The sequence below is a fragment of the Mesocricetus auratus genome, unplaced genomic scaffold (assembly GCF_017639785.1).
Source record: "Mesocricetus auratus isolate SY011 unplaced genomic scaffold, BCM_Maur_2.0 Super-Scaffold_100014, whole genome shotgun sequence".
Lineage (NCBI taxonomy): Eukaryota > Metazoa > Chordata > Mammalia > Rodentia > Cricetidae > Mesocricetus > Mesocricetus auratus.
Window position 1 is genome coordinate 13148275 of NW_024429197.1, and position 15773 is coordinate 13164047.

Sequence of the window (15773 nt, forward strand, 5' to 3'; positions counted from 1 at the left end):
ACTGACTACTAGTCTGCACGCAGGTGCAAAGGACCCCTTTATAAGAAAGACCCCTGTCCACTTACAATCTCTTTCCCACTCTTCCCCAGGGACAGACAGGACTTTTCCTGTCTCCCTCTTCTCTTCTGTCCTCTCTCTCTGTCTCTTTACCTCTTCTCTCTTTCCTTCCCCCTCCCTCCCCTTTCTAATAAAACTTCTGACTTAAGCTCTGTCTGCCTGGCGTGTTTGTCCCCTGCCTCAGTCACCCTCGCCTGCCATGGAATCTGCCAAGGTTCCTCATGCTTTGTTCTAACACTAGCAAGAACACGCAGGCTAAGAGAGCAAGCTTTCTTCTTCCATGTCCTTTACAGAGGCTGCCAGCAGAAAGTGTGGCCAGCTGAAAGGTGATTCTTTCCCCATCAAATTAGAAGTGGCCTTTCCCCAGATTAGAAGTGGACATTGGTGGCGCACATCTTTAATCCCAGTACTCGGGAGGCAGAGTCAGGCAGATCTCTGTGAGTTCGAGACCAGCCTGACCTACAGAGCAAGTTCCAGGACAGGCTCCAAAACAATACAGAGAAACACTGTCTAGAAAAACAAAAACAAACAAACAAAGAAGTGGACCTTCCCACTTCAGATGATTTAGTTAAGGGAAAAAAAAAACTCCTCACAAGGTATGCCCAGCCATTTGGATTTTAGTTAATTCCAGATGCAGTCAGTTGACAGGCAAGAATAGCCATCACCGGCTAAGCAGTGGTGGCACATAACTTTAATCTCAGCACTCAGGAGGCAGAGTTGACCGGATCTCTGAGTTCAAGGCCAACCTGGTCTACAGAGCAAGTTCCCAGGCAGCCAGGGTCACACAGAGAAACCTTGTATCCAAAAACAAACAAACAAAAGATAAATAAATAAAATAAATTAATAAATTAGTCATCACAGACAGGATCTCACTGTGTAACACTGACTGGCCTGGAACTTGCTATGTGGAACAATATGGACTCAAACTCAAGAGATCTACCTGCCTCTGCCTCCAGACTACTGAGATTAACTGTGTGCACACCCACACCCAACTCAGAATGTTTTTTAAAAAATAACTCCAGAAGCCACATAGCAAAACCTTCATCCTGGCACAAATTGATGGTTCAGAACCTCTGATCAGCAATGGGGGAGGTCATGCATTTGTGGGGAAAAAATTCCAAGATACTTTAAGCCACACCTGGATGGGACTAGATATGGTCCTACACAGCCATCAGATGCAATCAATTCTCATTTTGCCAAGGTTTTATTGAACCAAAAACCAACATCAAACAGGTCACAGAACGGATACAAACTGGGCAGGGGAAGAGAGCTGACTCGCCTTCCCTCTCTTTCAGCATTGGTAAGGGGATGAACACTCCGGTTCTGGTGGGTTCAAAGGGTCAGGCCTCTCCAGCCAGGGACACTCAGAGCCACCTCCATTCATAGGGCCCAGAGAAGGGTCTGTGATTGGCCCAGGGGGACCTGGAACTGCAGAGGATGGGGGGAGGGGCTCCTGGCCTGGGGACCACAGCAAGGCCTGGAACTGGTGACTCATGGTCACCAGGACTTTGAGGTGCTGGAGAAGGTCTTGATGGAAACAGGAGGCCCTATGGAGGTACTGCCCATGGCCAATGCCGGGAAAAACTGGTCCGCCTGAATTGGAACACTGGGAGTAGCACCAGCTTGCTTCTGGGGACTGCTGTCCCCTCCCAGGTTCCTGCCTCCCCCTGCCTCTGGGGAGACTCTGCCAAGCACAAACACTTGGAGCCAGGGTGCCCTTGTCCAAGCTCTGCTTTGGGGCCTCCTCATGGGAAAGTGATCCTCTCAGGGTGGCCTCTGGTGTCCTGTCCTCTGGCTGGTAGCATCTCCTCTCCACTTTTTTGCTGAAGGAGACAGTCTTTGGAGCCTTGTTCCACAGAGGGCTGGACATGACTGTGTCTGGAAGCCCATCCTTAGGGAACAACACCGCCAGTAACAGGCTCGTGTGCGTGGTTTCAAGACCTGGGGAGAGAAGAAGGAAGCGTCCCAAGACCTGGAGGAAGTCAACGTGGATTCCCAAAAGCTGCAGTATGGGTCTGGAGGTTCGAACATGAGAACTTCCTGGCTGTGACATTGGGGAAAAACAGGTGAGCCTGCTTGGTCTGGGTGATCAAGGGTAACCTGGCAGAGGGTAGAGCATGCATGGCTTGACCTCAAGGCTTAATGAAAACAGTCCACACCATCCCAGGGGTTGCTGTGTCATCTGCCGTTGTGCCTACCACAGGGCGAGGCAAAGACTTACTGGAGAATGAACGAAGGAGAGGCGAAGGGCTGTGGGCTGGGCAGTACCATTGAGACCTTGTGAACAAAGGTGCACCTGGACTGGTTGGCAGCTGTGTCCCAAAACTGCCTGACAGAGGACACGTCACTCTGCCTCCAATACTGGGAACAGCAGCTCAGAAAGGGCTTACAGCTGCTCTTGAGGTCCTAAAGTCCTCTTCCAGAGATGCTTTCCTGGGCCACACTTAGACCATCCTAGGTCATGCCTAGACCCTTGCCCTGAGGCCAGGCCTGAGGAAAGCAGCTGCAGAATCACACCTATTCCTCCTGGCTATCACGCCTTTTTCAGTCAGCATCTGCCTCTGTCCTGTTACACTTGGGCCAAATGTGGCTGCTCTATTCCAGTATATACTTGGTTCTCACCTGGGCCCCCCAGAGGGCGCAGTCTGGCTGGCAGAGGCTGGAAGGCGGGCAGGGGCATCAGAACCATTTTCACGTGCTGCACAGTCGCCAGGCAGTGGCGCTGCTTGTTGTTGAGGTAGGAGTAGAGCAAGCGGTAATTCTGGATGTCCCGAGACCCATGGGGACACAGTCTGACCACGCAGATGTCCTGGGGGGCAGAGGGACGTGGAAAGGGAGCCTTCAACCTCTTGGCCCGCAGGAACACTCAGACTCAACAGACAGACCTCTGTGAGCCCATTTCCTGTAGGACAACGATTCTCAACCTTCCTGATGCTGCGACCCTTTAATATAATACAGTTCCTCTTGTTGTGGTGACCCCCAACCATAAAATTATTTTTGTCGCTACTTCTTAACTGCAATTCTCGCCATCTGTTGTGACCCACAGTTTGAAGACCACTATTCTAGGAAGTCAAAAAGGGGAGAACTAACCAGGGTCGCTGGTGAGCCTGGGAACTAGATGGGGAGGGAAAGAGCTGAGGAGGAGAGGCAAAAAGAGGGTGCCCACAGAGCAGGCAGTTTACCTTGGCTCTGGCTGGGCACACGCTATCCAGAAGATCCCAGAGGTCTTTGGGAGGGAGGCAGCCTGCTGAGCGGATGACTTCCGGAAGAGCCTGGGGGCAGGTGATTGGTCAGCACCCAGCTTCCAGACCCTCAGGAACTCCCCAGAGAGCTCTAACTGCCCCTGAAGGTCTACAGGTTCTCCTGACCAGAGTCTCAAGGGCTCTCACTCATTCCCCACCTAACAGTTTAGCTCATCAGTCAGTTATTCAACAATTACTCCTAACCCCTCCCGTGAGCTGAGAGGCCCCAGGAAGCTCTCCCAGAGCCTCTCTTGCCTTATGCCTTGAGGTAGAGAGAGCTATCACAAGCGTTCAGCGTGTCTCAGAATCAGGCTAGTGTGGCATCTGCCTACACACATAGTTATTGAAAGGCTCGCTGGTGATTTGCAGAATTTGAATTACCAACTGGGCTGAGCACTGTGGAGTCCCTGGAAGTAGAGTACCTGGACAAGCTGACAGCTGTGTCCCGAGATCAGCTGGGCCTTGGCCCGGAATTGCTTGATGGAGAACATGTCTAGTGAGCCCTCCCAGGGTGGAGGGCTAGGCGGGACATTTTTGGGCTCAGCAGGCATCTGGAGCCTAGAAGGAGGGACAGGACAGAGCCAGGTAGAGTCATTCATTAGGGTGCCGCCCTTCCTTTGCAGAGTCAATACTGCATGCTCACTGCAGAGACCTGAGCAGTGATCCAAGCATGACCTTGAGCAGGAGGGAACCAGGAAGCTGCAGGAGTTCCATTTCACAGATAGAAAAGCAGAGGCTCATGGACATGGGAAGATTTAAGATAATAAAGAAAGGAGGTTCCTGCGGTTGTGTGTATGTTATAGCTCCAGCCGGTGGCCCCTCACATCCATGCTGCTGTGTTGCTTACCTCACCTGTCGCTAGCACGGAGCCCTGAAGGTTCCCAGTCTCATACCTGTCCTGTGGTTCCTTGGGAGGTGTCTCCCCAGTCTTGAGCATCTCTGGAGAGGATACAGGAGCTGGAACTTTCTGGATGGCATTCTCCTCTTTATTCACAGTGGCTTTGGAGAAGCCTGGAAGTTTAGTTGAGGATTTCCAATCTGCAAAGAGCAGAAGCAAGAACTGAAATGATCGGGAGGCAGAGGCAGGCAGATCTCTGTGAGTTCAAGACCAGCCTGGTCTACAAAGTGAGTTCCAGGACAGCCTCTAAAGCTCGAGAAACCCTGTCTCGAAAACACAAAACAAAAAAAAACAAAAAAAAAACAAAAACAAAAACAAAAACAAAAACAAAAACAAGAACTGAAATGAATGGGCAGAGGCAGAAGACAGCCCACAGCCTGATGGCCAAGACTTGAGCCAGCTTCATCCCAAGGTGATCTGCAGCACAGGCGCTCGCTCCCATTCTGCCTCCTTCAAACTGAGCTGCTCACCCATGTTGTGACTGATGTCCACATGTGGCTCCAGCCCCCCACTGCTGACGACGTCCCTCCTGCCCTCCTTCCCACCCTTGCAGGCATGGCAGTTTGAGTCCCAGACGTGGTTCTGGTGCTGCTCTGTGGTGTCCTCCAGGGGGGATGTCAGGGCCTGTGGGCTGAACTCTCGGGGCATCATGGGTTCCTGGAAAGCACGGGGGCAGAGAGGGACAGATGGCAACGTGGCCAGGTAGATCAGGGTCCTCTATGGGTAGAGGATCCCAGGAATGTGGTTCGTTTTTCTGAGTATGCTTTTTTAGTATTCTAAAACCTGGAAATTTGTAAAGAAGACTTGGGAAACATAAAAATTGAAAAATTATGCCAGGCAGTGCTGATGCACGCCTTGAATCCCAGCACTCAGGAAGCAGAGGCAGGTGGATTTCTGTGAGTTCAAAGCCACTGGTCTACAGAGCTAATTACCGAACAGCTAGGACTGTTACACAGAGAAACCCTGTCTTGAACCAAAAAAAAAAAAAAATTGAAAAATTGTAACTGAAGAAAAAACCCACCCTTTGTTCAGACAACTGTTGAGACGCTGGGAGCTCTTTACCATAGTTTTTCTATGCAGACAGCCTGAGGGTCCTTTCTGTAATAGCTGTGGTCAAATAGTCTTTGCAACCCATTTTGCCCATTAATTGCAATAGTGACATTTCCCCCTTCTTTAGACCCTGTGGGCAGACTATGGGGCAGACTGTCTTCTGGTCACCTCCAGTTGTCACTAGCATGGAGCCCTGAAGGCACCTCACGCACAAAGTGTTTTCCTAAATTTTTACAACCTTTCCTTAGGTCAAGTTCTCAGAAGCAGATGGCAGAATCCAGAAGAACAAACCTTTTAAGCACCTTTTCGCTCATAATAGAAATCCCTTTCATAAAGACACAGGCTGCATTCAGAGGGTTTGGAGGGCTCCTCAAAACGCTACCAGGTTCACATCTCCACTCCACTCCTGCCCACTACACTAAGCTGAGTCAACGGTTCGGGTTTCAGAAAGGCATGGGCTGTGTCGGTAATTGCCGTGTTCAAATGAGGTGCTGTTTGTAAAGGGGGCACATGGCAAGTACTCAAAATGGCGTAAAGATTGCTCTTCTCTGTCACCTTCCCCTTCTCCTCTGCCAACTCCACTCTTCTGACGCTTTTCTCTGTCTGCAGTCCCTCTCCAGTGCTGACACTCATCCTCTTGAGGGAATGTGGCTGGAGTGGGCTGGGGAGCAGCCGCGCCCCTGAGGGCTCCTCTCTGCACAGACACTGATTCTTCATGGCTTCGATGGGGGGGGGGGGGGAGAGCCTGGAGTTTGTCTTGCCACGCCCGCTGTCATTCCCCCAGGACCTAGCACCCAGGAGGGGTACAATAAATATGTACCAAGGGAATGAACATAAGCTAAGGGCTTTGCCTGCCTTCCACCCATCTCCTGATCAGAAACACTCACGACCAGGTGACGACAACCCGTGGAGACCCAACCAACCAGAGCAGCCTTCTGAGAGTGATGGACGTGGGACAAGGGGAAGGTCCTGCTGGCCTCGGGACACTGAGATACCAGTTAGTTAACCAAGTAGGTTCTGCTGGCCGCAGGACACTGAGATACCGGTTAACCAAGTAGGGGCAGAGGAACCACTGTACTAATCAGGCTCTGGGCAAGACGGAGGCGCTCCGATGCAGGATGGCATAGGATGTGCCAGGGAATGGAGCTGGCCCATCAATGACAAGCTTAGGTGTTGGGCCTCCTCCAGACACAAGGTCAGGAGGTCCTCTGGCTGGACTGCCCAGGGTGTGGAGTCATTCCCTGCCTGTGACAACTCCAAGCAAATAAATCCATTAATGAAATAGGTCTCTGTCTTTCACACCTAGAAAAGCTACTGCCTGAAGCCAGAAAGGCTGGGGCTGGGGTGACTGCAATGACAAGCTCAGGTGCCACTCACGTAAAGGTTCTGGAGTTAGGCTAAAGGAAGGGAGACCAGTCCTAGGCTCATTCCCACCACCCATTCTCATGCCTCCACCATGAACAGCCAAGATCACAGGCTCTACCCATTCTCATGCCTCCTCCATGAACAGCCAAGATCACAGTCTCTGTTAAACCCTGAACATGGGCCCCACGGAGCAGGCAGTGGCCTTGCTCAGGGCTCCACAAAAGTGGGGTACCTGTGCCTAAGTCAGGTTGTCCCTTACCATCAGGTCCTCCAGGGTCAGCATCTGGTCTGAGTCCCGTGGGATCTCTACCTCACCCTTGTGAGTCAGTTTGGAGGTGGGAAGTCTGTACAGCTCCTTTTGTTGTTGCTCAATGATGTCCAGGCCCTGCAGAGGCACAGCAAACTCAGCCAGGGCCTCGGGCCATTGAGAACCCAGTCACTCCCCTCCCCCCTTCAAGGTTCCTCCCTTGGTGGCTCCTCTCTTTGCTCCCTTAAAAAGTCAGTCCCCTCGGCCCCACCTCTCCAGGTTCCACTCACTGAAGCCCCACTAGAAAGGGTTCCTGGACTTGGCCTTCACCCAAATCAATTATGCCTCTGGCTGCCCCACCCGACTCCGCCCCGGGGAGGCTGTGGTGTCTGGAACAGGCAGAGTCCCAGATGGGCCATTAACAAAGATTTAAGGATTAGTTTGACTTTGGGCCACCACTTAGTTGCCCTAAGCCTCAGTTTATCTATTCTCTGGGGATTAGGAACACAGTATTAAACAACACATGGAGAATGCCTAGCCTAGTCCAAGTTTATAGTAACCCCTGGCTAGCTGTCATTCTCCTTGTTAATCAATGTCACCTAAACTGGAAGCTTGTCTCTCCTTTCTAATGGTGCAGGAAGATAGGGGTCCCGCACCCCCACATCCAGGCAGGTGGGCTCCATGATGAGGACATGAACATTGGGCCTTGTATTCAAAAAGGCTCGCACCGGCTCAGGCTCTGTGTTCATTACCTTGAAATTCTTGACATGTGGGCATGTATGTTAGTGGGCGACTGGATGCATGTGCACGTGTGTACTGGTGCTTGTGGAAGACAGAGATTAATCTTCAGTGTCTTCAGGAGCCATCCACGTTACTTTTTGAGACAAGGTCTCTCACTGAGTGAGGCTCACCAGCAAGCCCCAGGGGTCTGCCCATCTCCACCTCCCTAGCCAGCACTGGGATTACAAATGCATGTCACCATGCTGGACTTTTTACATGGATGCTGGAGCTCCAACTCGAGGCTTCATGCCTGTGTGACACTTTACTGAGCTCCCTTTCCAGCCTCCCCCCAGTAGGAATTTGTAATGGCTTTGCACAGAGGCTACACTGGCCTCTAAACTACACGGCTGTTCCCATCCTGACACCTCGGGTGCTGGACAGAAACTTAGCTGAGAAAATGGAGTCACTGGCTGGATTGAGGTTATTAGCTCTTCCTGGAAGAGCACTTACTACCCTCTCCTCCTCAGCACCTGTGCCCTGGACCAGTCTGGTCTGCCTCTGACCACCAAGCATTAGGCCAGCCTCCCCCAAAGCCAGCGCCATACCATGCCTTCCCTGCTCCCAAAATTCCATGCTGGACAGGGGCCATGGGCAGGGGCAGGGCACAGGAGGATTTGACTGAGGAGGGGGGAGCTGTGGGTCCCCTCTCCCAAGCCTGAGAGCACTGGCGACTTCCTCACAGGATCTTCCCACTGCCACACAGCCCAATTCCACAGAGAAACACGAGTGTGGCCTCTTTTCCTCCCTTTGTCCTGGGTGACTCTCCCTCCGGCCTGCTTTCTGTTTGCTCCAGCTTCTTCCCAGTCCTGACTGTCCATCTGTCCTGCTTCCTCTGCTCCCATCTTTCATTGCTGGGCCATCCCCTACACATGCCCTCCCGCCTCTTATGACTTGTCTACGAAGCTCACCCTTCTTTTTTTGTCTGTTTGGTTTTTCAAGACAGAGTTTCTCTGTGTAACAGTCCTAGCTATCCTGGAACTCACTTTGTAGGCCAGGCTGGCCTCAACCTCACAGAGATCCACCTGCCTTTGCTGGGATTAAAGGCATGCACTGCCCAGCACAGCTCACCCTTCTTTCCTCCTCGTCCCGCCAGCGGGACAGCTCCTTGGGGGCCAGCTGGATTGAGCTCATCTGCACCAGGTCGTGAGGGCTGACATCACAGCGAGCCACTTTGAGAAACAGGTCCTGTGGGGAAAGAGAACGCAGCATTTCACCCTGAGAGCACCCACTTCAACCTGCTGTCTTCTCCTGGTGTCCCCAAGGGAGGGTGGGCAGGCTGCGCCTCCCCCAGCTCACCGAGTTGCGGGGATCTTTCAAGTTGAAGAGCAGGCTGCGGTACTTGGTCTTGTAGCGGAGGTTGGTGTCTTGGGTCAGGTGGAAAAGGGCTGCTTCAATGTCCTCTGCAATGCTGGCTACTTCTTCCTCCCTCATTGGCAGGTCCGGAAGCTCCTGGACACTATAAGGACAAAGAAGCCCTGAGCAGGGAAGCTGTCCACTCACTCAGCCCAGGAAGAAAGGCAAGGGCCGGGGAAGGGGCTGGCTCCCTTCATTCTACTATGGGTGTTTCCCCATGGACCTGGTGACTCCCACCCCAGCTCTGAAGAAACGGTGTATCTTCCATTTACATAGGGAGAGCTCAGAGTCCAGTGCTCACCCAAAGGCTACACCATGGACCAGTGGCAATACAAGTGTCCAGCCAGACTCTGGGTGTGGAAAGCCTGAGGTTGGGGGTTAAGGAATCAAACAGGGCAAAGAACCAAGTTGGGTGGGGGCGGTAAAACATCAACCAAGGGAAGAGCAGACAACCCTGATCTACTAGTGCCTTGCTCTGTGACCTTTGAACTCCTGCCTTCTCTGAGCTTGGTCTCACCATCTGTAAGTGAGAACCCTGGGCTTAAATCTTTGAGACTCTCCCAGCCCAGACTCTCACTGCAACTGAAACCATGTATTACACACATCCAGGTTTACTTTCAGCTCACCACTGACTGCGTGAGTCAGTGACCTCCCTGTACCAAATGTGTTTGGACACACTCACACACACACACATACACACACACATACTCTCTCTCTCTCTCTCTCTCTCTCTCTCTCTCTCTCTCTCTCTCTCTCTCTCTCTCCCTCTCTCTCTCTCAAATGTGGCCTGGCCCAGAACTACACAGACAGCTGTCAGCATAGCTGGGAGGTAGGGAACAAAGCCTTACCGAGTCCATAGCACCTCCTGCATGGTACGGACCACAGTGGATCGCACTCCAACATCCAGAGGCACAGTGTCCTGATCACCTGGGGTAAGGGGAATGTGTCATGCGATCCCAGGGGACGTCGAGGAGCATGAGGAAGGGCAGATTTGAGAGGGCTTGGATTCCCCCCTCAAGGACCTAGGACTCCAGGTGCTTTGGAGGAGAACTTTGGGCTGATAGTGACTGAAGAAGGGATCCTAGCCTCCCCTGGACTCTGTGGACCATCACCTGGGTCCTCTGTCCCCTGCTGAAGAGGCTCCTCATTCTTACTTTCCGAGAAGTCGCACTGTGGAGAGAGATGAGCGTAGCAGAGGCCCACTCCAGCCAAAGCTGCCTTGTGCCAGGAGGGGCTCCAATTACCCATGGCCGCTCATCCTCTATGGAGAATCTCTAAGGGATCCAGGAGGCATCTAAGAGCACTCCATGGTCCCATATCCAGTAGATGGCTGGGAACCCGGGTGCAGCGGGACGTGTGGATCAGCCAAGATCACAGCAGAACCTTTCCATACACAATGGAGGCCCAGCGCCCCCAGGCTCCCAAACTCCCACACCTAGTAAGAAGAGCATCCACAGAGGCCAAGTCACCAGTCAAGTGGGACTAACCTACCTCTAAACACTGGTCTGTGTGACCCTGGCCAAGTCACCCCATTCTGGACCTCCGTGATACATAGCGGGTACCCATGGAGACAAGAGTCATCTCTAGCCCCCAGACAAAGAAGCTAGCTGTGTACCTGACAACGGGTAGGGGAAGAACTCATGGGTTTTCTCTGCCTCCGGGCTGAGCTGACCTTCATCAGGTCCTCCAGAGTTTCAAGTTGTGCCCCTGGCTGGCTGTTGCTGAAGGCTCCCAGGAGGTGGACCACTGGCCCAGAGCAGACCTACAAGGGCAGAGCTTAGAAGGTGTGCCTTTTCAGGATTGGTTGGCGGAGGTGGGGGGTTGGGGGTAGAGGGGGGTGGGGGTGTTGTTGTACAAGAAGATATCCAATGTGTTCTCCGTTTCTTCCTTTGGACTTTTCTCTCTTTTTAAAAAGTGAATTTTACAAGCCAGGCATTGGTGGTGCACGCCTTTAATCCCAGCACTCAGGAGGCAGAGGCAGGAGGATCTCTGTGAGTTCGATGCCAGCCTGGTCTACAGAGCTAGTTCCAGGACAGCCTCCAAAACAATACAGAGAAACCCTGTCTCCAAAAACCAAAAAAAAAAAAAAAAAAAGTGAATTTTACATCTTCTCAGTATGTTACAAATCACAGGAATTGTGTTGGAAGCAAGTGTGTGTGTGTGTGTGTGTGTGTGTGTGTGTGTGTGTGTGTGTTGGGGTGAACTGTTTGAGAGAAACCAAAGTCTAAGCTTCAGCATCTCTGATGTAAGGGGGTTGGGGGAGAGGGCTCAGAGCCTCTATTGGGGGGGCGGCCCACCCACATCCCAGAGTAAAGGAGGATGAAGGGCGGTGATGAGGAAAGAACACCTACATAGTACACGAGCTTCACTCCGCAGGGCGCTCTCACCTCCTCCTTGAAGAAAAAGACAAAGCGGGTACAGAGATTAGCATCCAGAGGAGCCAGTAGCCCGCCCCACCCCCAGAGAATTCACAGGGATGAAATGCTAGCTAGGCCGACATTTGTAACAAAGACTACGAATGGGGGCGTTGTTAATACATTATGATGCAACCAGACTACAAGTTCTATGTAATTATTAAACAGGGGAGGGAGTCACTTAAAAATTACATTCTCCAGGGGGCCTGGAGGACAACACCCTGCATGGACAAACTGCTGTCCCAGAACACAAGGAGGTGTCCACTCTGTTACCACCTCACAGACGAGGAAACTGGTTGCGATTGGCTGTAAAAAAGTCCTACACTACTGAGCTGTGCAGTTAATACTAGAACTTAATTCTCCCTGATTCCACAACCCCAGCCCTACACTGTGGGCTACATGGAGCTGTAGAAAGAGTCATGGGATGATGTCGTGATGTGTTATTGGGAGAAAAGGGGGAAAAATAGGTTAGAAAACAGTGTCTGTTGCATAAGCCCATTTATGTAAATATATATTTATAGATGCAAAATAGATGTTATCTCTAGGGAATGAATTCCAGGGAGATTTTCACTTTCTACATGTGTACACTTGGGAATTGATGTTATTCAAAATGAGCACGTATTTCTTTCATAACCAGAAACATATTTTTTATTAAAAAGCAAGTGCAGAACAATATATGTAGCACGCTACCGTTTGCGTTACGGAGAGAATGAATTTTTAAATGTGTATTTGCTTGACTACACATAAAATACATCTGGAAGTCTCTGCAGATCCTAATAGTCCTGGCTGCTGGCGGGAAAGGCACCGGGTGCTGGGAGAGACTCTGCCCTTGGTTTCTTTTTCAGACCATGGGATGAATTGGTCTTTAAAAAAAAGTAATTGAGAATGAGGGAGAAAAAAAGGAGCACAGGACATGGGGGGTGGGGAAGTGGGAGAGGTCCTAGCCCAGGCTTTCCTTCACAGCTGAAAGCCTTTTGGTTGGCTCTGGGCTCAGGGGCCCTTCCACCAGCCCCACGAAGCTCAGTCTTTGACACAGCAGACAGAACACAAAACAGGATAAATGTTTAACAGTTAAAGGGAGAGAAGAGTGGAAGGGAAAAGATGAAAACTATCAGAGCTAGTTTGGAACCAAACACAATTTCTGGAAATAAAAACATAATTAAAATTAAAAACTCAGTGTATAGGTTTAATAGCCACATTAGACACAGCTGAAGCCAATTAATGAGCTGGGAGATAGATTTCAAGACATTATCCAGAATAGTCATAGCACAGAGACTGTAGAGCAAAGTCAAGAAGATGCGAAGGATAGGAGTGAGAGGGACTAATTAATCTAACTAATTAGGAGAGAGGAAAGGAAATTTGGGGGAAGCAACACTTGAAGGTACACAGCTAAGAGTTTTTCCAGAACTGATAAAAGATAACAATTCACAGTTTTAAAAAGTTCTGTGGAGTTCAAACAGGAAAATTAAAGGCATCTCACACCTACGATATCAATCTCTGGTAATAAGGGAATTCAAAAACCATCCAGAGAGGGGCTGGGGAGGTGGTTCAACAGCTCTTCCAGAGGACGCATGTCTAATGGCTCCCAACTGCCTGTAACTCCAGCTCCAAGGACAGTCGATGCCCTCTTCTGACCTCCAAATGTTCTTGAGCGTGTGCGCTCGCCCACACACACAATTTAAAGGGGGTGGGGTGGTGCTTGTGAGATGCTGAGGGGTTAAGAGTATTTAAGGCTCTTGCAGAAGGCTGGGGTTCAGTTCTCAGTACCCACATTAAGTAGCTTGCCAAACACCTGTAACTCCAATTCCAGGGGACCTGACACCCTTTCTGGCTCCACGGACACCTGCACTCAAAGGGTAGTTAGTAGACACATACAGTACACACAGAGACACATAAAACTTTTCAAAATAAACACATAATTTTAAAAATCAAAAAGATAAGATAGTGGCCAGCAAGAACATTAAAACGGCCCGCTGATGCAGAGAACAGTGTGGGTGGTCTGAACCCCCTCCACCATCCACAGGTGGGAACACCTGACACAAGAGGAAACTGAGGCACGGTGGTCAATTAGCTAGCAAACCAAAGATCTGACATTTACACCCAGCCAGTCTGACCCTAGAAGTCACCACCTTCACCCACTGTGCTACGACATTCACTAAGTGACACTGTGCCTATGAAGGGAACGGGCAGCTAGCCAAACAGCTGGCTCCTCAGTGTCCCTAAGGAGACGCAGAAGACAGCAGGATATTATTTCCAAATAAGGCAATCATCTATAGTCCACTGTAGACCAGGGCAAAATCTTCCTTGAACATACAACGAGAAAAGGCACCATAGAGAAAAACAGAAGTTGCTTTTCTGGATAATTGTATGTTACTCAGTAAACGAAATGTGTTTAAGGCAAAATGAATCAAGAAGACTAAAAATTTTTAAATGCTAAAGGATGAACCTGAGTTGGAAGGAAAGACAAATTATCCCATGTAGGAAAGACGAGCTGCAATGAGAAACTTTGAGCCAAGAAAAAGAAAAATGTTGTGTTGAACCTAAACATTGTCTAGAATTACAATGATGGTGTGTAATTTGGGGGATTAAAAGCATAAGAAAGGACCAATTTACCAGATAACAATAGCACACAAACTGGGAAGGCTCGTGCTTGGAATTAAAGCATCCCAAGGCCTTCCTACCATTCAAGGGAAGATGTATCCTTCGGTAAGTGAATTCATAGTGTTGAAATCCCCAAGAGGGCCACTGAAAGCATACAAGCAGGGCACAGTAAGATGGACAGAACAGATGCAGATAAACCAGCAGTCGCAAGAATGCACTCGGGTATGGCAGCAAATGCCTGAACGTGAGCTAGAGGCCAACTTAGGCTATATAAAACCATGCCTCAAATGAAGAACAATTAATACAAAGATGAATTCATATTTCAGACAATTACAAAAATTTATCAGATTTTAATTTTAGTTATTCATTCACTTATTAGAAAAGATGTTTATTTGTTCCATTGCAAGGAGTGCAACAGGTAGGGCAGAAGAAAGAAAATCCAACCCAATAATGGTGGCACACTCTTTTAATCCCAGCACTCAGGAGGCAGGCAGATCTCTGCGAGTTCAAGGCCAACTCAGTCCTCCAGAGTGAGTTCCATGACAGCCCAGGCTATATCCAGAGAAACACTGTCTCAGAAAGCTGGAAAAAGGAAGGAAGGAAGGAAGGAAGGAAGGAAGGAAGGAAGGAAGGAAGGAAGGAAGGAAGGAAGGAAATCCAGTTATGAAGTATAAGTACGGCAGGCATATGCGAGGCACAGCAGAGCCCTGGAGCAATACTGACAGCCAATGAGAGACTTCAGAGCCAGAATAATATAAACCAAAGACTTCACAACTCACCGATAAGCAGGCCCACCACAGAGCTACAGCTTGGAACTTCCAAGCATCAAATAACATAATCTCAGAGGCTAGGAAGCAGAGGTTGACAGAACAACAGGGAAAAGACAAATTCACCATCACGACAGACATGTACCGCTGAATTAAGCTGACAAAAAAATGGTAGGAACAAAAAAGATCTGACAAAGCAAACAACCGGCTGCCTTAAACTACGTAGATAACCCTGCCCCACAACTACAGGGCTCATTCTTTTCAAATATACATGTAGCATGAATGAATATCCTGTACAGCTGGGCCAAATGCCAAAGCTTAGCAAATTTCAAAACATTGGTATTATTTATTAAATGATTGTTTGCCTGCATGTAAGTGAACCATGTGTGTACCTATTGCTTAAGATGGTTCAGAAGATGGCGCTGAATCTCCTGGAACTGGACTTAACAGGTAAACCCCCATGTGGGTGCTGGGAACTGACCTTTGGTCCTCTATGAGAGCAGCTAGTGCTTTTTTTTTTTTTTTTTTTTTGGTTTTTCGAGACAAGATTTCTCTGTATTGTTTTGGAGGCTGTCCAAGAACTCTCTCTGTAGCCCAGGTTAGCCTGGAACTCACAGCGATCCACCTGCCTCTGTCTTCTAAGTGCTGGAATTAAAGGCATGAGCCACCACCACCCGACCCACTACCAATTCTTTTTGTTTGTTTGTTTGTGTATTGTATTGTTTGTTTGTTTTGTTTTTACGAGACAGAGTTTCTCTGTATTGTTTTGGAGGCTGTCAGTCCAGCCCGGCCTCGAACTCACAGAGATCCGCCTGCCTCTGCCTCCCGAGTGCTGGGATTAAAGGTGTGCACCACCACCGCCTGGCTTGTTTTGTTTTTTGAGGCAAGGTTTCTCTGTGTAGCTCTGGCTAGCCTGGAACTTTCTCTGTAGACCAAATTGGCTTTGAACTCAGAGATCCTCCTGCCTCTGTCTCCCAGGTATTGGGATTAAAGGTGGGT

At 49.8% G+C, this 15773-nt stretch overlaps 1 protein-coding gene across 1 annotated transcript; it reads right to left on the reverse strand.

The window, feature by feature from the left end:
* Positions 1-1245: 1245 nt before the first annotated feature.
* Spocd1 (SPOC domain containing 1) lies at positions 1246-11461 on the reverse strand. The gene is made up of 13 exons (XM_040756540.1): positions 11344-11461; positions 10608-10754; positions 10105-10162; positions 9841-9919; positions 8936-9095; positions 8708-8824; positions 6872-6997; positions 4668-4854; positions 4193-4337; positions 3722-3857; positions 3240-3329; positions 2680-2866; positions 1246-1998 (listed from the first exon to the last, which is right to left on the reverse strand). The coding sequence occupies exons 2-13, from the start codon at positions 10668-10670 to the stop codon at positions 1349-1351; spliced, it is 1998 nt and encodes a 665-aa protein (XP_040612474.1). The 5' UTR covers positions 10671-10754; positions 11344-11461; the 3' UTR covers positions 1246-1348.
* Positions 11462-15773: the final 4312 nt, after the last annotated feature.

Bases quoted from the DNA above. Each gene is read 5' to 3' on its own strand.
- Spocd1 (XM_040756540.1), bottom strand. From the start codon at position 10,670: ATGAAGGTCAGCTCAGCCCGGAGGCAGAGAAAACCCATGAGTTCTTCC. The intron at 4,338-4,667 runs GTGAGCAGCTCA...TGCTCTTTGCAG, and splicing joins GGACATCAGTCACAACATGG to ATTGGAAATCCTCAACTAAA. The intron at 3,858-4,192 runs GTATGAGACTGG...CCCTCCTTCTAG, and splicing joins CCCAAGGAACCACAGGACAG to GCTCCAGATGCCTGCTGAGC.